At 43.6% G+C, this 13,315-nt stretch overlaps 1 protein-coding gene across 1 annotated transcript; it reads left to right on the top strand.

Annotated features, from left to right (window-relative positions):
- Positions 1 to 557: 557 nt before the first annotated feature.
- Positions 558 to 1,366, top strand: C1H21orf140 (chromosome 1 C21orf140 homolog). Its single transcript, XM_006260716.3, has one exon. The coding sequence runs from the start codon at positions 580 to 582 to the stop codon at positions 1,336 to 1,338; it is 759 nt and encodes a 252-aa protein (XP_006260778.1). The 5' UTR covers positions 558 to 579; the 3' UTR covers positions 1,339 to 1,366.
- The last annotated feature ends 11,949 nt before the right edge of the window (positions 1,367 to 13,315 follow it).

The raw sequence follows: 13,315 nt of genomic DNA, 5'->3' as shown, positions 1-13,315 counted from the left end.
CCATAGGTTATTTTGTGCAGGGGCACTTCTGGCATCCCCTGTTGAAGCTTCAACTGTGCAGAAAAGAATTCAAGATTTACTAGCTCAAGGAGATAAAGCAAGTAGGAGCATTATTCTGTAACCCAAGGATTAAAGGGGCAGTCCTAGCTTCCAGTGCTTGCTTCCGGGACAGGATAAAACATCTAAGGAGTCCTGGGAGCCAGAGCAGGAACCAAGCACTAAGTGTCCTAGGTACAGGACCGGAAAGTCAAGCTCCTCTGCCAAGCGCTCTAATTACTAGGATAAAGGAGGTGGCACCACTAGCAGCAGCCATGTTGCCAAAGGATCATTAATAAATTAATAAATACTGGGAGACTGAGGGGGCAGAGCTATTATTTTCTATGGTGAAGCTGTGAATTTTGATCAGCCATTTGGGAATACTGGATGTTATGATGCAACTGAATACAACTACATGTTATGATGCAATTAAACAGCACAAACATAATAAGGCTCATTATGAGCTCACTGCCCTACTACACTCCGAACCTCACTGTATCCTCAGAACCTTCTTGTATTTCAAAGCACTTGAGCGGTACCAGCATGTACCACTTCATAAATCCTCTTTTCAAGCATATCATTCACCGGATTTACTTTGATGCTGCTACAAAGAAGCAGTGCCTTCAGTATTTAAGAGCCCTGAGGACTCTGCAATTTAATGGTTTCAATACTATCTTTTTAGGAGAAACTGATGTTTCAGAAAGTCTCATAACAGGAGAGAAGATATCTCAGGAAGACAACCCAAACTGGCCAACATGGACCCTGCTTCATGCTGGAAGTAGTCAAGGTTGGGTGCCTTGGAGGTACAGAGTATTGTTAAGGAATGAACTATGCAGGAACCAACATGAAGATATTTTTCAGGAATTCTGTGATTCTCTGAATAAGTCCTATGGGAAATGTGTCATTATAGTCAAAGAGAAAAGGCAGCTGACTTTGGTGAAGACAAAAGAACATACTAATCAAGAGAAAACAATATCTCAGGTCCCATCAGTGATTTACATATCCAGCACTGACTGCTGTCCTGAAATTGCTAAGGCAAATGGCCATGAGCTTCTCTTTGTGCCTTCACCCTACAACTATCTGCACCCTATGGATGCTGCATGGTCTTCTTTGAAATGGTTTATTATAAACAACAGGAAAGAGTTTTCTCTGAGGTCCATTGAAAGGACTTACACCTACAGGTGTATACTTTTCAGTGACTTGATTATGAAAGGAATAGAGACCATGACTCCAAGCAAATGGAAGATAGCAACTAGCAAAGTGAGGCGATGGGAGAACTACTATCTTGACACATTTTCTTAAAGATTTCTTTCTGCAGACATCCTAAAATAAGTGTGCCAATAAAGTTACTAAATTAGATCATTATAATCTGAATGGCTCCATTATTCAAGTGGTGAATGTTGTATAAATTCTGGATAGATTGGTGGACAAGCTTAATCATGGAACTGAGCTCAAAAGATCCAAATAATTTGATTTTTAGAAGAGTTTGGATACTGATCACCAGTAAATTGTATTGCTTTCTCTTCACTTGTTGTAGTAAGCCAAAGTCAAGACCTCAGACCTAAACACATCTAAACTTAAGGGAAATGTGAGTTGGGCTCAGGCACATCCCTGATCCTTTTGGTAGGTTTGCTTACAAATTAAATACATGTCAAATGGAATATCCAAAACAGTTTTAAACAAGTCAGCAGAATTAAAGCTAAGGTACTGAGTGTAACATAACATAGGTATTGATAGGCCAATAAGCCATCCCCTCCAGTGTTCTGTTTCAGAGGAAGATATATGAAATGACATAGAGTCAGAGGCAGCAGTGTCACATGGGGTAGTGTCAATGGCTCCACTACTAGTGGCACAATGGTGGCTGGGCCAGCAACAGACCTACTCCTATTTTTGTACCCTCTCTGGAGCCAGTGCACAGGGCTGAAGGTTTAAACTACTTAGTATTGTAACAAAACCTAATTTAACTGGGTGTGTCCATGTAAATGATCAATCCTGTCTGGAATCCTAGTAGGCTCTCAGACACTATCTTATAGCAGTGAGTTCCACAAGTTATTCATGAGTTGTGATAATAAGTATTTCCTCCTAGCTAGTTTAAATGTGTGTAATATTATATACTTCTACTACATATCCCTTACACAGACAAGGACAAAAAGTCAACTCTTCAAGAAAACAGATAGTTCACATGATGATTGCCATGTTTGTTTAAACACCTTGAAACAATGAACACGATTGGTATTATTTGCCATGAGTGGAAAATTTGGAATAGAATACAGAATTCAGAGGTGAACCCCCCCCCCCCCCCCCCAAATGAGAGAATCTAATCCATCGTTTTGCAGAATAAGAGTAGAGTCACTCAGGTATCATTCCCTACTAGTATAGTTTCTAGCATTTTCATGAGAATACTTGCAGCTAATTATCTTTTCTCAGCTTTGTGCTTAAAAGTAAAAAAATTCTACTCTTGCTTGGGGGGAAAAGGGAAGGTGGCAGGGATTAGAAAATTAAAAGCTGCAAATATGCTGTGAAAGAATGCAAGAAAACATGAGAGAGAATGATCTGATTGGCCTGATTCTGATTTCATACTTAATCAGCAGTAACTCCACCAAAGTAATGCAGTTAAAAGTCATTGTGAGAGGAACTCAAAATGAGTACATGAAGAACAAACACAATCCACAAACTGCCTAGTATTCAAAAAATCTGATTGGTTCACAGCACATTTCTGTCACCACTTTGTTGAATCTTGTTTGACTTATATATGATTATACTAAACTACATGCCAGAATAAAACTATGGGAAGCAACAAACAGTGCTTCAGATTCTGATCTTCGGTCATAGAGCAGATGTTTAAACTGGTATAACCAAAGTTTACACCTGTGTAAACAAGGAGCACACTATTGGTGTAAACCTCTATACCAGTATATTTTACCATAATCCAAAGTAGAGGTACCCTTAGTATAAGTTATACTGGTTTAGGTATTGTCTGTTGACTTCCATCCTGGCATATTTGCTCAATGCAAACAGTAGTTACCTACTTCCCCACCTAGAAGCAAGGCATTGCAGTAATGCCTACAATGAGTAACTAACCTGCATCACTGCAATGGATCCTGGTGTCATTTACACTGGTGACCAAAACCAATGGGAATTATACCAGTATAAACGTATCACATATCCAGGCCTTTAGTTAAACCAATTTAAATATAATAGCTTCACTGCTATACATCAGATTTACAGCAGTGGAAGTGAGACCAGAATCTGAACCAAACACATGAAAAAACAGGATCATCATACTTTCCTACCAATCTCAGATGTCTTTGACTTCCACAGCTATGTTTTCTTTAGTGCTAGATTGTAACACCTCTGCCCAAACAGAGGACTGTCCTACACCATGAGTAATCCTAATGATCAGGTCTATTTGCAGATTCAGCCATTACTCAATGTGTGTATATGCTATCAGATAAAGATGACCTTCTGACATCACATGAAATTCCTCATTACAGTCTTCAATCTTAGCAGTAGCGTACATGCAATGGAAGCAATTTCTACCCTAATAACACACAAGCCTTTTAAAAGCTTGAAAGAGGCAAGAGCTTTTGCATCTTGAGTGGTTTTTTATATCAGAGAGGCCTCTGATGCAGTAAAAGCCATTGCAGAGCCAGAACTAAGAGATGAACTGGCTGGAGAAGACCCTCAACAGCAGGGAAAGGGATTGATTCCCTTCTTTGCATGGGGCTCTGGTTAAGGAAGCCCTGGCTCTATTCTGTTACATCTTGTTGTTTGGAATTGTAGGCTGAAAGACAAGGATCACTTGGACCTGTGATAAGGCAGAGTCTGAATGGAAAAAGGACTGCTGTTACATGAAAAAGCCCTTGCTGGTAGTTGTCTCTGATTAAAATGAATCATTGCTATTTTCTATTCCTTTCTTTTCTCATGTGACAAGGTATTTAGCAGGATTTGCAGATTCACTGGAATCTGACTGGGCTGCACCATGAGTGCTTCTGCTATGGTCTCAAAATCTGGACCTCTGGGCTTTCAGCCACTCGCTATAGGGGCTATTTTCTATTAACCCCTCTGAAGAGAGTGCTGCTGATTTCTCTTTTCTTTGTTTTTCCTCCCTTTCAGCTGTACAAAGTCAATTGCAACCCATTTTCTGAAGCACTTTGCAATCAATTTATACTGTGGCTAACGTAGTCCTGACTCGGCCATCAACTTAAGAGGACAAGCAGCTCTTATACTACAAGACTAAACATTTATAATAAGATGTTATCATCAAACAACGAGTATCTAATTCCTAGAAACCAGCATCTCCTAACATTTAGGAACTAATACATACATAGTTTTTAAATTGCTGCAATTTCATTAGCAGCAACTCTTGCAGTATAGACATAATTGACCATTGCCAATTGTCAAAAAAATAGATCTTTATTCCTGTTCCTCTCTTGTGTGATCAACATGCACAAGTGGAAGAGCATAATTAAAGTGACTTTGCATGAAAGGGAAAAGTAGATACAAATTTTAATTTTGATGAAGGAGCTCTAGCAGGTGTCTGAAGTACTCTAGGCTAGCCAGAATGCAAATTGGCTGAATTTGCATAGCATCTCATTGGCTAATCACATCCAAAGGGAAAACCCTTTTTGTTGCAAGAGTCAGCAAAAGCATTATTTTCCTCCAGTTCATGAAGCAGGGTTGTATTAAATGGATGTCTGACTTCTTACCATAAATTATAGCCTTCCGTTTTAAAACCATATCCGAAATGCTTGACATTTTTGTATAAATGGTAGGGGATTAGGACAGAATTGAGAGAAGGAGAACATGTATCATCTTTACCTGCTATTTTGAAACCCAGTGTATATTTACATGCATTCTGTAAGGCAGGGGTGGCCTCCTGATGACTCAAGTGGCAAAGAAAACCTTTGTGTGGGACATGGCAGATGGGAGAGGAGTCAGGCAGCACAGCAGCAGACAGCACAAGGAGGAGAAGTAGAGCAGCTGAGGGAAGGGGATTGGAGTAGGACTCAGGAAGGGTACTATGTTTAATTTGTGGCATGCCTGCCAAAAATGTTGGCTCCCACTGATCTCAGGTGTTAACTTCTAGATCTCCTGGGTCATCTGCCTGAAATCCAGTGCTTTTATTGGCTGAGCTTGTGAAGTTCTCCATTCAATGGGATGGCATTTCTCTTTGTCTGCTTGTCTCTAGGTAACGTGTTTGCTTTCATGCACCATTACTGCTGATTTCTAACATTTCAAGGACTGTTTTACACACTGCTGGGCTGAACTCTTGTTGATTTTGCTTAAATTTGAAACACCTGAAATGGGGAAATAGGACACACATATATTCTGGCATATGGTAGCAGAGAAACTAGATCCAACCACTTCTGTCCTTGTTGCTGATGGGCACCATTAACCCATTCCAACTTCACAGCCCCTCTCATTCTAGCTCTGTCTATCCTCCCAATCCATCTTTACTTGCTGACAGCTAGAAAGAGAAGGAAAGAGAAACCAAGAATGGTTGAAGGAAGGTGGAGAATGTGGGGAAAAAAAACAATGAGCCTCTGCAGTAGGGAGGGCTGTGAGAAATGGGAAGAGAGGACTTGTGAGATACACAGCCCTGGCATGGAAGTAGAATGGGAGATGCCAGTGGGTGAAGGGAGTATGAGAGAAGAGGAGGGAGGGAGGGAGGGAGAGTAGACTAGGAATGGAAGTCCACACAGCCTGGCATGGAAGGGGAAGAATGTGGGATTAGAGCTCTAAGAGGGAGAACATTGGGGGTGGACACTTGTATGGGATAGAAGAGGAAACAGGAGGGAAAGATGGGAAGTGGGGGATGGGAGGAGCACACAGAGTCCCTGGCATGTGACAGGAGAGGGAAGAGAGCAGGAGAGTAGAGAAAGAGAGCCCTTGTTGCAAGGGACAGAAGTGGGAGAGGGGAGTCCCTGGAGTGGAGGGTGAGTAGCAGCACACATGGTGGGGGTGGGGAATAAAGGGAAGCAAAGAGGTCTTTGGGTGTGCAGTGCACTCAGCCTACAGAATAACAACCAAGTGTGTAAAGCGGTCTATAGTATTATGACCAATTTTAAGTACTAGGAACCTCTCCGTGTACCATATGCCAATGTAAATAAATTGACATACACATCCACTCCTTTCCTCTCAGCCCTTTCCACTAGGACAGCAATGGATTTTTTGTAGGGGAGGAGCCCTTTAGCAGTCCCAATTTTCCTGTTCTGCCCCAAATAAGGCCCAATAGGCTTTGTGTGCAGCACTCTCTCTGAGTCCATTGATGCCACGTAGTGTGTGTTGGCCAGAGATGGCTGTTTGAGAGGGAAGTATGGTGCTGTTTCCCCATGGTATTTTTAAATCAAGTGCTTCTGCCACCATCCTCACACGTGCTGAGATTACAATGCCATTAAAGTGAGGCTTAGGCAATCATCAGTTTACGACAGAAAATTGGCAGTGCAATTATAAATAAGGATGGGCTGCAGAGTGAGTCAGCGTAAACAGCTACCTGCACGTTTTTCCTCCCCCGTTTCCCGTGCAAACAGAGCAGGAAAGTGAAGCCACGGGTGTACTTCACAGCCCAGAGAACTTAGCTGCACCTCCTTGCTCCAATGACACCTATAACAAAGTAGGTGGGGTGGAGGTGATGGCAGCATTTAACCAGGTGCTATGAGGAAAGGAAAGAAATACCACAGGAAGTAAGAAAGAATAAGCCCGTGTGTGGAGTGAGGAAGGGAAACAAATCCAGAGGGAGTACAAAAAGAAGTAGGGTTTTGAAAGATACAGACAATGAATTAAAAACAAAGGAAAGATGATTAGAAAAGAAAAGAGGGGAAAACATAAAGAAGGAAGGCTTAAAATTGGAAGAAACAAGTAAAAAAAAATGGTCATACATGCTTTGATTCTGATAATCAATAAGTAAAGAGGTAGCTGTGTTATATGTATCTCTGATTCTGTTAGGTGCATCTCTACTCTGCTGTCTGTCAATGAATAGAAATAATTATAAATCCTAGGATTTACCCTTCCATCTATGAATCTTCAAGCACTTTATAGGCATTTCCATAGATTCACAGCCTCCCAGTGAGGTACAACCTGTGATGTTGCTACAAAGAGATGCTTGCACTGTATATTTTATTGGAAAAGGTTGATTACTTATGGAAGCAGAGACCAATATATGCTCATTTATTCAGGCAACAACCTTTTCACTGAGGTTACCTATGACATTTCCATCATTACGGGAATTAATATTCTGGCAACTGGAAATATTAATGTTATCTGCTGAAAAAGGCATAGGTTTTACCTCAGTTATATCTTTTCTCTCCATCTGTGAGTGCATGTGTGTATGTACATACACACCATATATACTCTCCCTCTCTCACTTTATCTATATATGAATGTGTATGAGTGAATGTTTATAAAGCAGGCTAAATGCTTTTGCACCACTTTAATGGTCTCAATGTTTGCAGACCTCATCTGCGTATTATGCATTAATTCCAGCTGCTGTAGGAAATTCAGCAGCAAAATGCGCCTTAAATGATGTGGGGTGCAGCAAACTAAAACTCCTTTGAGGAGTTTTAGTTCGCTGCCCCTACAGCTGTGGAGCGAAGCTCTGTGCAGCTCCATGGCTCTGCAGGAAGCCCTGCAGGCAGCCTTGCAGCAGCCCGGGAAGGCAGGCTCTGCCCAAGAAAAGCCTGATTTTTTTTTCCCCCTGGAGTCTGCCTGAGCTGCACAGGGGCCCAGTGCTTCCCTCCGCAACTACGGTGCCCCCTAGGACCACACAAGTTGGCTGCCTGTGGCCAGAGGAAGGGAGGGCACTGCTGCTGCAGAGGGAAGCACTAGCTCCCCCAGCCCAGGGACTGCTCTGCCCACCTGCAGCTTACCCTCCCCTCCCCACCTCCAGACAGGCAGGTATGCCAGCATTACACAGGAGTTTAATCAGCCCTAAATTGAAATAGTGTTTTTTAAAACCCACCGGTTCAATTTAGGGCCCCCATTTCGTCTACACATCTGTAGAAAGTAGTTAAAGTCTTGGTTTATCCTGTTCTGAGCCAGGGTTTGTGAAATCACATGGGAGTGACAACAGGCCTGGTTTCCTGATTTTCCTCATGTTGCTGAACTGGAAGACTGGAGAAAATTAGGAGACAAGCGCAAAAAACAATTGTTTGATGGCTACCCCTGGGCCAGAGACTTGAGTTAATAGCCAGAAACCAGAGGATATTACTCACTGACTTATCTAAGCTGGAGTTAGAAATTACTATGAAACAACAAATCCCAAGTCTGAACAATTTCTATTGGGGAGACAGCTTGTGACAATCTTCCTGGGAAGAGCAGGGAAGGGATGGGTGCAGAGTTGACAAAAGTGATTGAAGAGGAGCCGTTTGAGTTGTAGAAGATGCTGAAATGGAGTATTTGTTGTGATGTGCTGCTTAAGCCTTTGAAGGAGCTGCACCTAAATCTGGCAATTTGGTAGGTATAGTTGCTGTCTGATGACAGAACTTCTGGAAGCAGCATCAATACGTGTAAACAGGGCTTTAACCACTGTCCGGCACCAGCCCTGAGAATCCTGATGATTCAGAGTATAAGATGTATGCAGCCCCTAAACCAGTACTGGTCCCAAATGCTACTTGGGATTGTAATGTCCCATCCCTTGCATGATGCCCATGAAAAGCTTAACTCCTACAGTAGTAAGGGGTCCTACATTTCAGATGAAACCTAAAGCTGAAGTCCTAATCCATCAGTGGTAGACTCTACGGCTCCAGGACCAGCCCCTATCTTCCTTGCTGAATGCAATTTTTCCCAAATGTATAATTCTGTTGCATTTGCTTCATCTCTCTAATGCCATTCCAGCTCAATTCTTGATTTCCCCTTTGGTACTGTACTTTCCCTGAGTGGAAGAGCTCCCTGTATGAGCAATCACTATGCACATCAATAATCCTTGTGACGTCACTGATGAATCTCCCCAAGGGTGGTATTTATTTATTTAATTGTCAGAGTTGTGTGACTACATGAGGCCCTCTCTACCTTCATATCACAACAAGGGGATTTTTCACGAGTGTGGAAAACAGATTTACATCTCAGGTACTTAACTCCTTTTTTGGTCTTTTGTTTCTTAAGGGGCTGGGTTTTGTGCACTTGGCAATGTTGCCAACTCTCATGATTTTTGGCATTGTTCTTAAAGTCTATGCTTCAGGAATGTGAAAAACATAGCCCTTTCTTTTATATATAGTTATATTTGTGTGTGTGTGTGTGTGTGTGTGTGTGTGTGTGTGTGTGTGTGTGTGTGTGTGTAAAAGAAAAAGCAAGTTTTTCACATTCCCAACTTGGCAATGCTGGCCAGTACGTAAGAGTAAAGAACCAGTTTGCAGGATGTGGATACTTTGAGACTTTTCAACAGGTTCTTTTAACTGGGGTGGGGATGGGGGAAGGTCTATTCAGAAACCCTTTGGCTTTAACAGGAAGGTAAAATTAAAAATGAGATGCTGTCTCCCCCCAGTGTCACCATATGTCTTTGTTCAGTGTGATTTTTTCAGTGTGTGTGTGAATTATGGGTGTGTGCAGAAGTTCTTCATGCATGTTTTGCAGCACTGTAATTTAGACCACTTTTGGTAGCACTATCAATTTGCATCTCTATTGTGGGGGGTGGGCGCCTCTGAACCTCCCTGCACTTTCCAGGCTAGGCAGCAGGGGGGCGCTCTACAGCCTCACCGATTCACACAGATTCACAGAAATTTAGCTGGAGGAGGCTGCAAACAATGGCAGACAAGTGAAAACGGTGGAGCTGGGATGAGAAGCTGTCACTCAGTTGGCACCGCTTCTGCCACAGGCTGGGCAGCAGATCTCACCCAGGCCGGCAGCCCAGCTCCAAGCGTCTGGTCCCCAGCCATGCAGGGTCTCAGGGTGTGTGTGTGTGTGTGTGTGTGTGTGTGTGTGTGTGTGTGTGTGTGTGTGTGTGTGTAGTAGTTTCATAGTTTCATAGTTTCTAGGGTCAGAAGGGACCTGAACAGATCATCAAGTCCAACCCACTGCCCTGGGCAGGAACAAGTGCTGGGATCATAATACCCCAGCCAGATATCTATCCAACCTCCTCTTGAAGACCCCCAGGGTAGGGGAGAGCACCACCTCCCTTGGGAGCCCATTCCAGAGCCTGGCAGCCCTAACCATAAAGTAATGCCTCCTGATATCAAGGCTGAACCTGCTGTCAATCAGCTTGCGGCCGTTATTCCTTGTTATCCCAGGTGGTGCCCTGGGGAACAGAGCCTCACCTATTTTCCGCTGGTCGCCCTTGGTGAGTTTATAGACAGCCACCAAATCCCCTCTCAGTCTTCTCTTGTGGAGGCTGAATAGATTCAGGCCCTTTAATCTATCTTCGTAGGGCCTGGCCTCCTGCCCCCTGACCATGAGGGTGGCCCTCCTCTGGACCCTCTCAGTGCTAGCCACATCCCTCTTGAAGTATGGCCTGACCAGCACTGCATAGAGGGGAAGGATCACCTTCCTGGACCTGCTTGTGATGCATCTGTAGATGCACGACAAGGTGCAGTTAGCCTTACTGACAGCTTCCTCGCATTGGCAGTTCCTGTCCATCCTGGAGCCAACAATGACTCCAAGATCCCTTTCTGCCACTGTATTGTTGAGAACAGTGTTCCCCAGCCTATAGGTATGTTGCTGGTTCCTTCTCCCTAGATGCAGTACCTTGCACTTGTCTGCATTGAATTCCATCCTATTCTCATCCACCCACCTCTGTAACCTGTCTAGATCTAGCTGAATTCTGTCCAACTAGGGGGGGGGGGGGGGTGTGTGTGTGTGTGTGTGTCTCATCTGTGGCATGTCCCCCGATCACTGGGAGTGGGCACTATGTCTGCCATAAGGCTGGGCAGCAGCTCTTGCCCAGCCCTTCTCTAAGCCTCTAAGCCATGCAGGGGGAGAGGAGGAGGGGGAAGTGTGCATGTGTTCATGTGTGTGTGCATGTGTGTGTGTGTGTGTGTGCGTGTGCGTGTGCATGCACGCATGCATACGTGCATGTGTGTGTGTGTGTCCCATCTGTGGCATATCCCTCTCATCCTGCCCCTCCCCCCCCACCTCACTGGGAACAGAGCATTAACAAAGCTTGCAAAGCCCATGGAGTACTTGGGGAATCATAAGAAATTTGACGAGCGTACAGAGCACTGTAGGTTGCTAAAGTATTCTAAAATACATAGTTAATTTAACAATGGTTAATTTAAAGCACTCTCCCCATTTTTAAAGTGCTGTAAAGCCATACACTTCTGTTAAGTTACGGCAATAAAGAGCTTTAAATGGCAGAAAAAGCAGCTTCTGTACACACTCAAAGATGTTAAATGTGGATGAATTCTGCCACAACGCTACCTTGCAGAATGCTTCATAGAAAAACTTGCAGTCTTTCCCACCCCGTCTCCAGCTGATTTCTAAAGTTTAGCCATTGGCATTTCTCTGAAAAAGTGCAAGATGTGCATAATGTCTCATAATGTGCATAAAGTGCAAGATGTGCATAATGTGCACATGCACAGAAACTTTTGAGAGTAATTCTGAAAGCCCTGCAACCAGCCTGCTGTGACACCCCTTGCTGTTAGGGCAGCAAGGGGACTGCTGTGGTCCCCTTGCTGACCTAACGTCTGCGGGGGTTTGCTTTGCTTTACTTCATTTCAGGACAGTACTGAACCAAATGCCCCCTCCTTCCTCTCTCTTGGCCCTCTCTCCCAGCTTCTGACTTGCACACCATGTTCATGGTCCTCCCATTTAGATAACAGATGCAGACATGTAAGTGAGGGACATCCCACTAAATTCCTTATTCCTCCTTGTCCCATCCCAGGAAAAAGATAAGGAAGCTACTTGTGCCCTATGCTATTATTTGCCTTGTCCTCCTTATTTTTTGTTTTTGTCACCTGGGCCCCACAAAATGTAATGGCATCCCTTGCACAACAAGGATGCAGGACTCCTGTTTCTCCTCTGAGAGGATTTGACTTTTGCAAAGTTTTTGGTTTACTGCTAGGTTATAAATGACTGTGGTTAATAATTACTTTAGTAACTTTACAGTCCTGAAAGCTTCCTGGGCATCTTCCCTAGAGATTCATCTCAGTTCCATGAAGTCAACAAAATGAGACCACGATAGCTACACTCTCAGATAACTGTATTTTGCTTTTCCGGTTACACCAACAATAACAGGCTGAAGTTACAGAGGGCAGCAGTGAGCCACTGTGGTCTTCTATGCACTAGTGGGACTCAAATCCTGTCAGCAGAGCCACAAACCTGATTTTTCTTTTTCACTCCTAAATTTCAACTAAAACTGTGAGGAATTAGCAGGGCACAGGCAGCTTTGGTGTGTATTCCATGGCCTCTACTGCTGTACTAATCTACAAAAAATGATTAACCTACGATCAATTATTTAGCTAATGCTCATACAGGAATTCTAGTAAATAAGAAGTCTCTGTTTTAAGGACAGGCTGACAATATTGCATGTGTGTGTGAGGTACAGAACTATATAAGGTTCAAAGAGACATTTTTGCATTCAAATCTTGCTCTGTGTAGCAAAAGCTCCAGGTTGTTAACAGGGCAAAGTCCACTGAGATTCAATAGTACCATTTTATCTGCATTACTGCAAGAAATGAACCCAGTGTGCTGAATGCAGGATGGCTCAAGGATGACATAGAACTGCTCTCTAGAGCTGCTACTCTAGGTTTGGTGGAGAGGTTAGTAGCCAAAAGCCATATCACGTTTGTGTTCAGATGCAATAACATTAATGGCCCTTGCAGAGATTTTAGGTTCTATTTTTACCAGTGTGCAACTCCTGAAAGAAAACCCATGATGTATGGGGAGGGGGTGGAGAGAAGGGGCTTTTCTACCTTTTAGCCTATTAGTTAGGGCACTTGCCCACAAAGTGGGAGACTCAGGTAAGCTCCCCTAATGTAGAGAGAGTTTGAACCAGCTTCCTAGGAAAGCACTCTAACCACCAGGCCATGGGCTAGGCATTGCCAGGAGCATTCTTCAGCCTCCTCTTGAACTGGACCATGAGGAAGCCATCAGCATGATCATGGATTAGTGAAAGGGAAGTTGCTTTGAGTTCTGCCCCCTACCCCCAACGCTTTTTCTGCACCTTGCATTTAATATTAATTGGATAAAATGCTAGACAGTATTTTATAGGATGGTGTCTTCCTCATTGCTGGAAAGTAGATGCAGGCCTGTACGCTTTCCCCTTCGAGTAAGGGCAGTGGGCCTGAAAACTGGGCCTATGCTGTCTACAGAAGTTCTTCAATCACTCTGCTACTGGACCAAGAGTGAG

This window comes from Alligator mississippiensis, chromosome 1 (genome assembly GCF_030867095.1).
Source record: "Alligator mississippiensis isolate rAllMis1 chromosome 1, rAllMis1, whole genome shotgun sequence".
NCBI lineage: Eukaryota > Metazoa > Chordata > Crocodylia > Alligatoridae > Alligator > Alligator mississippiensis.
The sequence above is the reverse complement of the archived record's forward strand: the minus strand, read 5'-3'. Positions and strand labels throughout refer to the sequence as shown.

Bases quoted from the DNA above. Each gene is read 5' to 3' on its own strand.
- C1H21orf140 (XM_006260716.3), top strand. From the start codon at position 580: ATGTACCACTTCATAAATCCTCTTTTCAAGCATATCATTCACCGGATT.